The 13,201-nt window shown below is 43.9% G+C and overlaps 1 protein-coding gene across 1 annotated transcript; it reads right to left on the bottom strand.

Moving 5' to 3' along the window:
- Window positions 1–1,330: 1,330 nt before the first annotated feature.
- pgbd5 (piggyBac transposable element derived 5) lies at window positions 1,331–12,844 on the bottom strand. Its single transcript, XM_068741723.1, has 7 exons — window positions 12,502–12,844; window positions 7,808–8,238; window positions 5,219–5,353; window positions 3,382–3,562; window positions 2,449–2,646; window positions 2,009–2,114; window positions 1,331–1,526 (listed from the first exon to the last, which is right to left on the bottom strand). Exons 1-7 carry the CDS (start codon window positions 12,842–12,844, stop codon window positions 1,331–1,333), a joined length of 1,590 nt encoding a protein of 529 aa, XP_068597824.1.
- Window positions 12,845–13,201: the final 357 nt, after the last annotated feature.

Below are 13,201 nucleotides of genomic sequence, written 5' to 3'. Positions count from 1 at the left end.
TTTCCACTCACACTTCTATAAGCTGGACACTAGATGGCAAGTCTGAATCATTTATCTGGCAGGAAAGCTGCCACAGTCCAAACAGGTTCCATTTCAAATGAGACAAAATCAGAACTAGAATTCTCTAAAGATGTAGACAGTTTAGATCAAATGCTCCTTGCAAATGTTGAGATAAAGAATAATTATCCTAGTATAAAATAATCTTCTTTTTTTTAATTGACATTATTTTGCAGCCAATTGTAACATCCTGCTGATCAAGAGCTACAGCTCCAACGTCTTCACCTCCATTAAGAGTCTTTGCTAAATTTAGATCATCTTCTGATTCACCTGCGAGACCATTTTTACTTCCTGGACCTAAATATTGCTAAGCAGTATTAATCGAACTCCTTCCCATGAGCAAGATAGTTCTCGCTGCTTAGCAACACTGGCTTACTGAAGGACATTTTGCGTGTGGTCTGCACTGCAAAACCAAATGCATCATAGTACAGTGAACAGTAAAGTTAATTCTTTTCATAATCTGTCATCCTGCTGTGACCCTACATTATTGCATTATTGTAGGACTAGTTTGGCTGATTTCCCAGGAGACAATGCATTTATACATCGATGTTCTTGTCCATGTTTGCCCAGCCAGTAGTAAAACTCTTAATAAATCAATAACTGGTGCCACACTGCTGGGAGTGATCTGCAGCAACACAACGCCTCTGGGTTACAACAGCATTTATAAACTCAGGCTCACAAACGGCACTTCCACTGGCTAAATGCAAGCACACACACACAAAAAAAAGTGTCAAAACCCAGCTGGAGCAGAAATGACAAACTTCACAATCAAAATTCTTCATGCATGCAGTGTGTGAGCAACTGAGCGCACCATAGTTCTGCTTTACCAAGCTTTTGTTACAGGGTCATAGGCGTTTTTGCAGAGCGCATGCTTGAACAGTCACACGGGAGCTTGATACTCACGTCAATAATGCATCTCTTTTAAAACAACTTGAAGCTGACATCATTTCAGGTGGACTCTGTCCCACATTATTTGTTCTGTCCTGCAGCTTTGCTTGTGAAATACCCTCCTGCTAACACATGCTTAGCAAATCTGCGTGGTTTAAAGTTACAGTGAGATCTTACATGGCTTGTGATTCTGTACTGTGTGTCCAAATGTATATTTACGGTAGCACAGAAAACAACTACAGGAAGAGAGACATAGGCTTGGCACTGTTTCACTATCATCACATTGACACAGACCGAGGAGTCTGGACAGCCGTAATGAGGAGGGAGTGTATATGTGAAGGGATTGTGTGTGTATGTTTCCCTGCTGTCCTCCTCCTCCTCCTCCTCACTGCGTGGGGGAGCAGTCATCTAAATCCAGCAGCTCTCGAACCAGTTTTTCACCAAACTGCGCTCGGCTGTAGCGTTTGACCGCGTAGGCGTCGGACATCTTGTACAGGATGTACGCGTTATTGATGGCGATGCTGATGCTCAACCAGAACACCTGCTGCCAGGTCTTGTTGGGCTTGTGGAAGATAAAGTACCTGTGAGAGAGAAAGAGCTGCTCAGTTTAAGCTTTTATGGATAGACTTTCTATGAAATGAATGAATAGCATTCACTCCTCCACTAAAAGTCCTAAATGCATGACTATCTGCAAGCGCAACCTTTGCTGGGTAGCAGGTGTTAAAGCCACAATCGATTCATTTACTGACCTCGAGTGAGTCTTTTCCTTTAATGAAAATCGACATCATCATTAGACAAAGAGGAAATAGTGAAACCTTCTGAGTAGCAGTGTTTACTTTGTGTGAACGTAACAGCAGTAGAGAAGAGTAAATAGCGCCTGTTCAAAGTCAGCCACACAGTAATTACCATCTCAATTTATCACTCATGATCATTTGGGCAATAAAATAACAGAATTAATGGGGGGGAAGGGAAGATGTAAAAAAAAAAAAAAATTCAGTCAACAGGAGAAATAGAGAAATGGATGCAAGTCTGGAATAGCTATGTGGTGAGACGCTGGACATACTTGCTGTACTTGTCGTCGTATTTGCAGATGTAGCTGAGGTGCGCCGCGAAGGCCTCAACAGCCAACGGGCACGGGATCTCCCCGCTTTTCCTCTTGATGATCATACCTGCCACAAACACACCAAACAAACTAAGAGTGAGAAGAAATTGATTCAGAATTTTGACAAGGTTTGATTTAATATGCTGTACTAACAATGTTCTTTTTAATCACGTTGTATAGCAACTTGCAACAATTCAATTCGGTTTAACCTCTGAAGACGTTACTGTGCCTAAAGAGCAGGAGAATCGTCACACCATGTCCGGGACACCGGATTACAATGAAATCCTGCATTTTGCACATTAATGCACAGCATGAGAACAATATGTGGCCCATATCAAAATTCAACCAGACGAATACACTTTGAGGGTTTTTAGTCATCGCTGCATCGGAGCAGCATTTACCTTGTTTCATTGGAGAGTAACCGTTGGTGAGAAACCTAAAGTGTCCCTTGTTGTACCAGCTGATCAGCGACATGCTGCCTTTCATCATCACTTGTGACTGGCCGCGCTGCGCCGGCGTGGAGCCGCAGACCAGCATGCTTTGTGGTAAACCTGTGCAGTCGCTCTTCCTGGTGCTCAGCAGACCACAACAGTAGATGTCTGGGGAAGAGTGGGAGACGAGTTAATACGTGAATCACGGTGGCAAATGAGGATACTACTGGGACCTGGATGTGAGAAATGCACCAGAGAATTAGCATAGAAACAGATTGTAATAATGTTATAACAATCTACCGTAGACTTTATCTTTATCACAACCTCTCTCAAATGTTGCCCATGTTTCTCGCATTTGTGCATTGTGATTTATTCTAGTGTGGCAACTGTTTTTCATTACAGACAGGTTTTTAGCTTTTGGCAGATCTTTGCCGTCTCTGAGTGCTTTCTAGTTTGAGCTGTGATCAGACTTAAAACTCAAAGCACAGATCTCTAGCAGAACATCCCGGGGCTGTTATTGGTCCAACGTTGTCTCTTTGTGTACGATCTAGCCATTGGGGAGAATAAATAAAAAAGAGCAATGCCGAAACCTTTTTTTTTCCTCGGGGGTGTGAGAACAGATGAAGAGATAAATTAATAATTCTCACTTTGTGTTGTTGTGTTCCAAAGTCTAAATTACAAGTTAACACAACAGACTATGCTATAAAGCACTGGCTGCTATCATCACACTGAGGAACATAAATGGACAGAAAAAAGATTGCTAAGCCGAAAAGGAGCCATGGTGGATGAGGAGGCTAGTGAAGCAGGAAGATAAAAAAATGAAAGTGCTTTATTTGTGTACCATGGCAGAGACAGACCAACAGATCTACATCTGCTGTTGATTCTGTTGCTCTGTTTGCGTACCTTGTTTGCTGAATTCGGAGAAGAGGCTCAGGCTTGTGATGGACGGCCCCGTGAAGATGATGGCGTTCCTGCCAGGAATGTTCTGGCAAAGCTGCTTGGCCACGAGGCTGTGGAGCTGAGGCTTGTTCTTCAAGGTGGCCAGGCTGTCCGTCCCCGGGCCCTCCTTCAGATGGACTGAGATCTACAGCGTGGGAGTCGGGAGGCGCAGATAAAATAGGATTGGAACTAAGACTTCATAGAAACCCATTTTTCTGTGAGTCCCACTGACCTTCTAACATACCCTGCTCATTGCTGAGTTCAGCGCTGCGCTGTGGCTCCTAGATGAACACACTGATGTACACGGAGGGAGAGTTCAGTGGGCATCCTGCATTTAGATTTCTGCTCACGAGCTGAGCAGCATTATCCTGATTAGCCAGCGTCTACGTCAGGCCTCTGGCTATTACACTAAGTGGCCGGTGGCGTGCGTGATGGTGCATCACGCACGCCTGTATGGGGCGCTGGCTAATGGAATCTCATTGATTCATGCCATTAACTCATTTCTTTTCTTAGCGTTTTCTTTTTTTCTTCCTCAACACAATTCATTTAGAGGGAATAGACCTCACAGCAGACACACGTCGGCGATCAGTGGACTGGTAATGCTTGAGTAACGGCCAAACGACCAAAGCCACTGATAATATTCATGCTTAAAGGCTCATACAACACGGCTTTGAATGATAGAGGCTGTGATGCTTCTTTGGGATGATGAGAATACAATGAATATTCAATGCATCCATTATTTTGATGTGCTATAAACCAAGAATAAGGTTTAGCAAATTAAAATCCTGTTCATCCACTATGTCTTCCACGATTCTGGAACGCATCCTCCTCCGCAGCAGCAGCAGCCTGCTCGACTATCTATTTCGTTTTGGTTCCTGTGTAGTAAAAGCCCTTCATTCGACATTGTTGAGTTGTAGCAGGATGTTCCTGCCACAAACTAACATCCAGACTTCACTCTCTGGAGAAATAGACACATTTTTGCTCTCATCACAATAACATAGAATCAATGGCCAGTATGTAAAGAAGCAATGATCACAGCAAGCATCTAATTTATTTGAGGCTAAAGTATTGAATATAGTGACCCTATCGATTAGGGATGAGGTAACCCCTGATAAACTTTATGAACGACATGATGAAGCTGTGATGTTAAAGACTTGGTTGTCGAATTCCAGTTCGATGAGCAGGCCATCAAATCACATCTTAATTAGTTCTTTTAAAGTGAGTTAAAAATCCTGATGCCACTCGTCTTTACAAAAATCCATCACGTAGTTCATGAGTTATTGAGGAAAACTGATCCACGTTCACGCCCATCCTGCCTCAAAAACTGGGTAGAAATTACTTCACAAGATAAATCTGACAAGCACCATTTTGTCCAGAAAGTATTTGTCAAAGATCATTTTTTTGGGGATTGCATTTTCTGCGTGCAAAATTTGTTTAAATGTTTAAAAAAAAACATTGTGAAATGTGTTTTATTTATTTGCAGAGTTAAGAAGTTGACTGAATGAAAATGAGTGAATAAGATTTGGTTTTTGATGAATGCCTTTCAACAGACTTCAGATCATCTTCCTTGTCTGTGCTTTAAAAAAAACAAAGCATTTCAGCTATGAAATAAAATGCTGAAATTGATGCCATAACTCTAAATAATAAATGTAGTAAATATCAATATAATACAAAGTAAATAAAAAATACAAATGTCTCTCTTCTCACTTCACTCTTCAAAAACACACGCACGCACGCACACACACACACACACACACACACACACACACACACACACACACACACACACGCAGTGTGCTACCTGACAGATGAATCCGGTGGACGTGCACTGTCGAACCCAGAGGCTGAACTTCCTCTTCTTCCTCTTCCTCAGCTCTCTTTCCGTGCAGGTGGTGATGAAGACTGGGTCTTCATCTATCAAGGGCTCATGAAGAACCTGGAGACACACAAGTGTGTGCATTTTAGTGGATTACGACAGAGCCAAGTATAAGATGTGCTATGTAGAAAAAAGAAAGCTGAAGGTAAAGAGACGGAAACAAATAAAAGCTTTCAGGTGAGGAATGGGAGGCTTCATGTCACGCTAACACGAGCAGTGTCCTCTGAGTATCTGAGCCGCTGTCAGCAAAACCAGAAAAATAGTCCTTGGCAAAGTAAACAAGACAGTATAAACCTGCACTGTCATGCTCTTTAATTTGAAAATCCAAATTTCGAAGTATAGTGACCCATGTCACCGTCTTTATAATTTCCTGGCCCTGCTCTCCGCCTCTAGATAGCTGGGATGATTAATCTTGCAACGGGATTAAACCGACACATTTGCAAAAAAACACACAACTAGCAGTATTAAGAGAAAGCAAATATTTTGCCACCCTATCTTGGATTATAAAACCTCGGCATGTATTCCCGTGAGATGAATCCATCTGCTCAACAAATATTTGCATTTCAAATTTCTCTCTGTTGTCCCTTCATCTGCCCCCCCCCCCCCCCTCCTCCCCTCCTCCTACTGCTTCTAGGATATTTGACTACAGCTGAGGTGAGCAGCAGCGACCAACAACTCTCTGAGAGCAACAGGTCAGAGGTTCCAAAGCAGGATACGTCTGAGAATAAACAAGCGTTAAATGTAATGGCGATATCTACCTTTAGATGGATGCTACTCAAACCACAAAGGCCTTTTAAGAAACATCTCCGCCTGCAGCTGCTGCATTAGCAGTGGCGTCCGCGGCAACACACTCCTGGTGACCGGATATTTGTCTACACCTCATCCTGACAGCTGAATATAGTGTGGTTACCTCTGTGCGTGAGGTAAATCATAGGTTCGTTTTTTTTTTCTTTCGTGGAAATAGGGAAGAGGAAAATCCACCCATCGCTCCTGTCGTGCAGCGTTACTCAAAGACTGCAGGTCAATACTAAACAGTGTCTACAGATCCTTTCAGTAAGGCCATTAGGGATGCTAGAACATGTTGGATACATCCAGGTTACTATTTGGATTACGTAAATAGTTTGTAAATGCATTATGCAAAATATGTTTTGGTTTAGAGGACAAAACATTTTCCCAATCTGTCTAATTTGAGTATTTGTTTTCTTTCATGTTCTTTTCTGTCATGTCTGTGTGTGTCCAAGAGTGTTCAGTGAAGTGGTAGAAGGATAATATATGGAATAAGGATATAATGTGAGCATTGCTTGGTACTGGGAAGTAATTACAGCGGCGTGGGGGTGGGGGGGATAGCAGGGATTTAGTCCATAATGAAGATAAATGAGAGACTAGTGACATAAATCAAGCCACATCCTGGAGAGGAGTAAAACCGAAGTTTATCTGGAACCGATCGCTTGGACTAATTTCCAAAATGCATATCCTGCTTTTATTCCATAGCTAATATATTGTGCAAGCAACAATTATTTCAGAATGAAAAGAAACAACGTGTTTATTGCCAGATTAATTTGGAAGGTTTTGGTTTGATGCAAACAAATTCATCTCCCTCTCTCCTGATCTGAATAGGTACATTATGTTTTACCCAAATAAGAAAAGCCCTTACGCAGCACATTATTTGTTTGAGGTGAAATTTTGTTTTTTGGCTGACTTTTATGTAAACCACACCATTTTTTTTTACGTCTGAATAAACACACATCCCATCACACACAGATATTACAGTAATCAAAATTCAAAAGGGATTCCTTCTCAGTTTGGTTTTTTATTATCTGGTTTTTTAAAGTCTGCTGTGCTGTTGTTCAGCTTGTTAGGACAGTGACGTAGGAGATGAAGGAACTCCAACCCACCCAAAGTAGAGTAACAAGGCAAGCACTCCACTGCCCTGCTTGCATAAATGCAGCTCTAACTAGCACAGTGTAACTGAAATACGTCCGCTGGAAGGGAAATTAATGGTAAAAGAAAACTCTGTACAGCTAAGATAACCTATGCAATCACCAAATGGATCAGCATGAACTGCAAGCCCAACATCAGGGCCGAAGTCCAGCGGATTCAAGGCGCCTTAGACGATCACCTCCGATGATCCGTCATACCGGCCTCGCCCCGAGGGAGACTGTTGCCTCCTAAATGGCGCTTTCAGCACTCATACATTGTAGGACATTAAAGAAGCAAACATTTCAGTCTGTGCTTTTGTTTTGTTGTTGTAATTCTGCAATTCATTAACGGTGTTGTGGGCAAATTTCACACGGCAATTCTTAGTCCAATATCATGTTTTAAATCCCCCCCCCCCCAAAAAAAAAGTAAAACTCATTCCTAGCATTGTAAACATGGAATTCATCCGGATTAATCACCACCTATTACTGCGATTAATGCAATAACGTTCTCCGATCTCATGACAGAATTCATAATACCTAGCTTTTCATATCAGATGTATTTGGAAAGATCAATACCCAGATAAAGTGCACACACCTGTGTCTGCGACGGTCTGAAGGTGCAGCCGAACGACTGCTGCAGCGAGTCTAGAAACGGTTGAATCTTGTAAAGGCCCTGGTTGCTTCCCTGCGATGGCCGGAAAGCCACAATGTGGAAGTATTTGAGGATCTTCTCAAAGCGTGCCTGGCTCATCTTTAAAGCAATGCTTCGGTTGCTGAAGAAGCCTGAGCTCCAGATGCTGAGCACCGACTCACAGCGGTGCACACTGGTGGAGATGACGAAGCCCAGGAAGGCCTTTATCTCCTGGGCTGTGACGGGACGCCAGCCTTCATCTGAACCGAAACGCTCCTGGAATTTCTTTGCGTACATGTTAGTCTGGAGGACCATGTTTTGGATGCAATTGTCTGGGATGAAGAGCTGGAAGAAGTCTAAGGCCGTGGCAGTAGCTGGCAACTTCTGAGCAGGGCCTGGAATAAGACAGGAAGGGGAAGGAATAAATATTATGATGGATGAAAAAGGACAGTGACAGATCAAGAGATTCCAACGTGTTGCTTAATCCCATCTTTAAAATTGGGCACTCAATTTTATTGATTTGGCTGGAAAAAAAAATTATTCTGTAAGAAAGAAAATACGATTTTGTTGAGCTGTCGCTGCCAAAACTGTGTGGGATGCATTCAAATGGCTTCTTGCTTGCATAACAATTGTCCCTCACATGAGAAAAACGGAAACCGGAACAGCGAGCGGATTCGTTAATTGCTGTTTTAAACTGTTTAATTTGTCAGAGGAACAATAAAAGTTCTTTTTGCCATTAACACCATTTAATTTACTACAAGTACAGGACTGAGTCGTGTTTGTGAGCGGCTTTAATGTCTCGATGGTTAATTTTATGTCCCCGAGTCGACTCTGATTAGGGAGCTGAATCAGGAGCATGCTGTCGAAGAATCACGACGAATGAATCAGAAAGAAACTTCATTAATCAAAGATAATTGGTGCATCTAAAGACGGATTTGCAAATAATATGTTATCCTGTCTACTCTTCATCGGGAGTAGCTCAATTATATAAAACAATAGCCTAAACTATGGCCCCCCAAGGCATAATACACACTATGATTATGTTGCTATAATATACTGAATTATATTTGATTGGTTCCTAGAGGTGGAGACAGACACAACTTCTCCGTGTCGGTCTTCTTGTTTTTTTCTTCATTTTCATTTCGTCTCTGAAAAGGTTACATAAAAGTCTTTGTATTGGCACGTGAAAAAGTTACTCAAAACTTGCGACCGGGCTCCGAGCCATCTGGAAATTGAATTAAGGCTTCCTTGGCCAAAGATGACAGAACCTCCGCCAACTCTTATTGCGAGAGGGAATTTAATAGTCCTGATATGGAGACAGCCGGAGCACCTGATCATCGTGTGCCGACTCTTGTATTAGCAAGAGAACAGCTTAGTCCTGAAACGATTTACATTGAAGTAGATCCCTAAAATATGTTTAAACTTAAAAGAGTCAACTAAAAATAATACATTCTGCAGTGGAAACCCCCGAGATGCTCCAGATTCTTCTTAATACCTTCAGACCCATGTACATCTTACCGTCTTTATACCCTACTGTATTGTTTTTCCTTCTTCCATATTTACTGTGCATAACATTTAAATACACGAGCCAGAATAAACAACACGTAAATAAACACTTCTTATTTGGATTTCTGACTATCACTCGACCCACCGTATACACACAAAAGGAGGAGAAAAGGAGTTGGCAGCAGATTAACAAGCACACGGAGCCTCACCTCAGCACAGATTAATGGGAGGGAGGTGCTTGAATGGCCTCACATAAAGCCGTCGTGCGAGATTTGTTGGAGACAGTTTCAGTCTCAATTCGTTGTCTACACATAGTCTGCTCCCGTTTGCTGCCGTTAAGCTTGAGAACCCAGTCTCTATGGGTGGGTGGTTGCAAAAGGGCATCGATCCTTGCAGCTCAGGAAAATCTGCACACAATGTAATCTAGAAAATTCCGGCAGCGTTTCCTAACGGGGCTCCACATTCGTTTCCACCGTCCGTGGGTGTCTCCGTGACGACGTCTCGCTCAGACATTAAGGAGCTGGCATGACTAACCCAGTTCTCTCCGCTGTCTGCAGAAGTAAAGTCTGTGCAGAGGACATCTTTCACGATATCACACCGTTCAGAAGTCGGAGTTAGTTTGGACACAAACTGTACAAGTGAGCGGAAAACGATCAGAACTACCGATCATACAGTTCAAAAGGCTTTCAATTCAATACAGAGAATAATTAGAATGTGCAGCAGTCTTTTGATGACATACAGTGTCGATGTCATCAAAAGACTGCTGCACATTTTGCTTATTCAAATCGCTTGAAGCACAGTTCAATAGTTGCTTCCAGTCCAGAGTCTTGCATGTTCTTGCTCATGTAATGAAGAGAATGTGCCTCCTCTTCAAATCCCGCACGCCTTTAGAAGTCGCTGCACAATGCAGAAACCGGTTTGATGTGTTTGCTCTAACAAATTGCAGCGGTTTTCAAAGGCTGTCGGAGCTCTGAAAAAAAAATAGAAGTTGGACGTTGAACGACTTCAGGCTCAACTGAGCGGCACAATCTCATTATTGGAACAATGTTTTCACTCAGCAGCGACAAAAATAACCAGAGCTTTTTGTTTTTTTTATTGCCTATTGAGATGTATTAAAGATATCATGCTTCAGAATTTACATCCGAACTGGAAAACATTTGGAGGAGAAAAAGAGGAGTACAGCCACAAAGCTGAAGCTAAAAAATGCCAGAAACAGCCGCGGCGCCGCTCAAAATCTCATTGGCGTTCCATTGGACATGAAAGCTGACAGGAAAATCCTCAGAGCCAATCCCGGATATAAAAAAAAAATACCCATCAGACATTCACATAGAAGTTCCCAAAGTGACTGATGGACGCTGATCACTTCAATAAGCTGATGATGGACTTCCTGTGTCTTTGAGCACTTCTTCCAAAGCCTTTCTTTGTGCTTCCCCGCCAGATGATCTTCCCGTTGAGCCTGCATAACTGGATTAAGCCCATGAAGGATTCTTCCTATATTAATATCAGCTGACGCAGACAGACCTCGGCTCTCAGAGCGGGCGATGCAGGGGTTACAGCGCTAACAAGCATGTGCCATCTTAGCTTAGCCATCAGCTTTAGTCACACTCTTTTGTCATTAAAGAATCAATGCCTGGTAAAGAGATTGCCTTGTCGTTCAAGCCGTTCTAACACACTCAGTTTTTGTGGAAGTGTCTTTTTTTTTTCTAGCTATTGTTGCATTTCCATTCTTAATAACAATTACCTGCTTAGTTTTTATATGATTAGTTGATTTCACCGAAAAACTAGAAGAAAAGGGAAAGCAGCTGATCAATTTTTTTTTACCTTTATTCTGACCCCCTCCAATTGTTAGCGATATATGAATGTTAGACAATCTTATAAACAATGAAAGCCTAACTACTGGATCATAAAAACCATTTTAGCATAATTTAAAAAAAATGCACATGTAGCATTCTGACAAGACTGACATGCAGAGAGCACCAATAATCGATGAGACGCACTCCAGAAAGAGAATTAACAGCATTTTAATTCCCTTCAGCATCGCAGTAAAGGCCGGTTACATAATCTGAGATGTCGATGTTTGTTTCATAATCCTCAATTTGGTCCTTTGCCGCCACTCAAACCATCTCGCTCTGACACTTAGTGGAAACCTCCGCGAGCTTAAGCAGCCTCCCCATCACGGGCGATTTATTTCTCATCTATTTATGCAGATATGCTGGTGCTCAAGATGGAGTCAATCTTTAGGCCGGTTAAATCAGAATGCACTCTTTTGGCTTCTTAAGTTGAAATATGTGAATTGTGTTCTCTGGGAGTCTGGTCAACATGTCAACCGTCATAAAGGCTGGTGGAACCACACCTTTGCTGGCTGTGCTTGTCCAAACAATCCCCAACCAGCAGCATGCAAAGCACAGGAGATCAGGTCACACCCCCCTGCCTCCAGACCTGAAGGTCGACTGCAGAAACAGTGAAGGAAGTGTGCAGGATGCAGAAGAGTCCCGTCACTCGTCCCTCACCGAGACACATTTTACAATCTGGCCCCGCTCAGTTCTCGTTGGATTATGTCAGATGAGTAAAAATAGGATCCGAGCACTCTCATGCCCCACATCTGTGCCCCCCCTCGTATAAACGGAACGTGACCATGAACAGAAACGCTGCTCCGAAAACCTGCTTTCTGACAGCAATAATGGTACCCGGTATTCTCTGTTGACAGAGCAGTTTGTGAAATATACCCAAACTGTGTAATTTAATAATATACATGGTCTGCTCGGAGTTTTCATGCTCCTATAGAACGTGTCATAAACCTCTTGGATGGCCTCTGCTTCCCAATGATGGATGGGAGCGGAGGACGCGCTCAAACTATACATCCAAGTCACAGGAAGGAACGTGTGGAAACAAAAAGCTGGCTTCTTTACGCGTGTGTCTAGACCTCGTGGTGTCTGCCTACACGGGATTACGCGTGGACCCACAGGTCCAACTGGTGACTTATCAAAGGCGCAGCGTCATGCGGCTCCCCGGCAAAAGCGTGAACCAGCCTCCCAGCTGTCCCAAAGCATCAGCCTTTTTACGCGCAGCTCCGAAAACCACGACATTATTGCGCGTGACCGGAGGCACCGACTCCCTGATGCGACAATGACCTTATTCCCCTGAAGTCTCACCGTACGTCTCCTTGTACGGCGGCGCCGTGACGTCCTGCAGAGCCTCGGTCCATCCCTCCTCCTCAGCCTGGCTGCGGGACAGCGAGCCGGGGGGTCCGCCGCCGCCGCCGCCGCATCCTGCGGTCCGTTTTTGGTGCTGTTGCTTCGGCTGCTGCTGCTGCTCCTCCTCGCCGACCTCGGCCCTGTCGTTGTCGGAGTCAGAGTCCCCGGAGGTGCTGTAGAAGGGGTTGTCGCTGCTGTCGTCCCCGGACTCACCGAACACGTCGTCGGATATCTGCAGGCTCTCGTAACGGGAACGGGCCGCCTCCAGGAGAGACAGCGCCTTCAGCCCGCACTCCGCCATCTCTCTCTCTCTCTCCCTCTCTCTCTCTCTCTCTCTCTGGAGTAGATGGCACTCTTCTCTCACCTCTTGCTCTCTCTCTCTCTCACTCTTCGCGGAGCATGCGACTGGACACGATGTTACTGTCTTTAGTGTGGCGGGCGGCTACACCCTCCCCTCCCCTTTCCTGTGCCCCCCCCACGCGGATACGCGTGGATCCGGAGGGAACTGTCCGCCTCGAGGGTGCTGAAATATTTCTGTCAATTTAGCTGCAAAAAAAACAAAACAAAAATGGGCCGGTGGTGGCACAGTATCCGGGTTGGACCAGTCATTTCTCCACACAGAGAGACCAGTGGCTGCCCGTGCGTCACCTGACGCCAC

The sequence above is a fragment of the Brachionichthys hirsutus genome, chromosome 7 (assembly GCF_040956055.1).
Source record: "Brachionichthys hirsutus isolate HB-005 chromosome 7, CSIRO-AGI_Bhir_v1, whole genome shotgun sequence".
In the NCBI taxonomy this organism is placed as follows: Eukaryota; Metazoa; Chordata; class Actinopteri; order Lophiiformes; family Brachionichthyidae; genus Brachionichthys; species Brachionichthys hirsutus.
Note: the sequence above shows the minus strand (reverse complement) of the source record. Positions and strands in the feature narration are given on the sequence as shown.

Coding starts and splice junctions, on each gene's coding strand:
- pgbd5 (XM_068741723.1), bottom strand. CDS start 12,844: ATGGCGGAGTGCGGGCTGAAGGCGCTGTCTCTCCTGGAGGCGGCCCGT. Junction 5,354..7,807: donor TCAGACCGTCGCAGACACAG/GTGTGTGCACTT, acceptor GTGTGTCTCCAG/GTTCTTCATGAGCCCTTGAT. Junction 1,527..2,008: donor TACGACGACAAGTACAGCAA/GTATGTCCAGCG, acceptor TCTCTCTCACAG/GTACTTTATCTTCCACAAGC.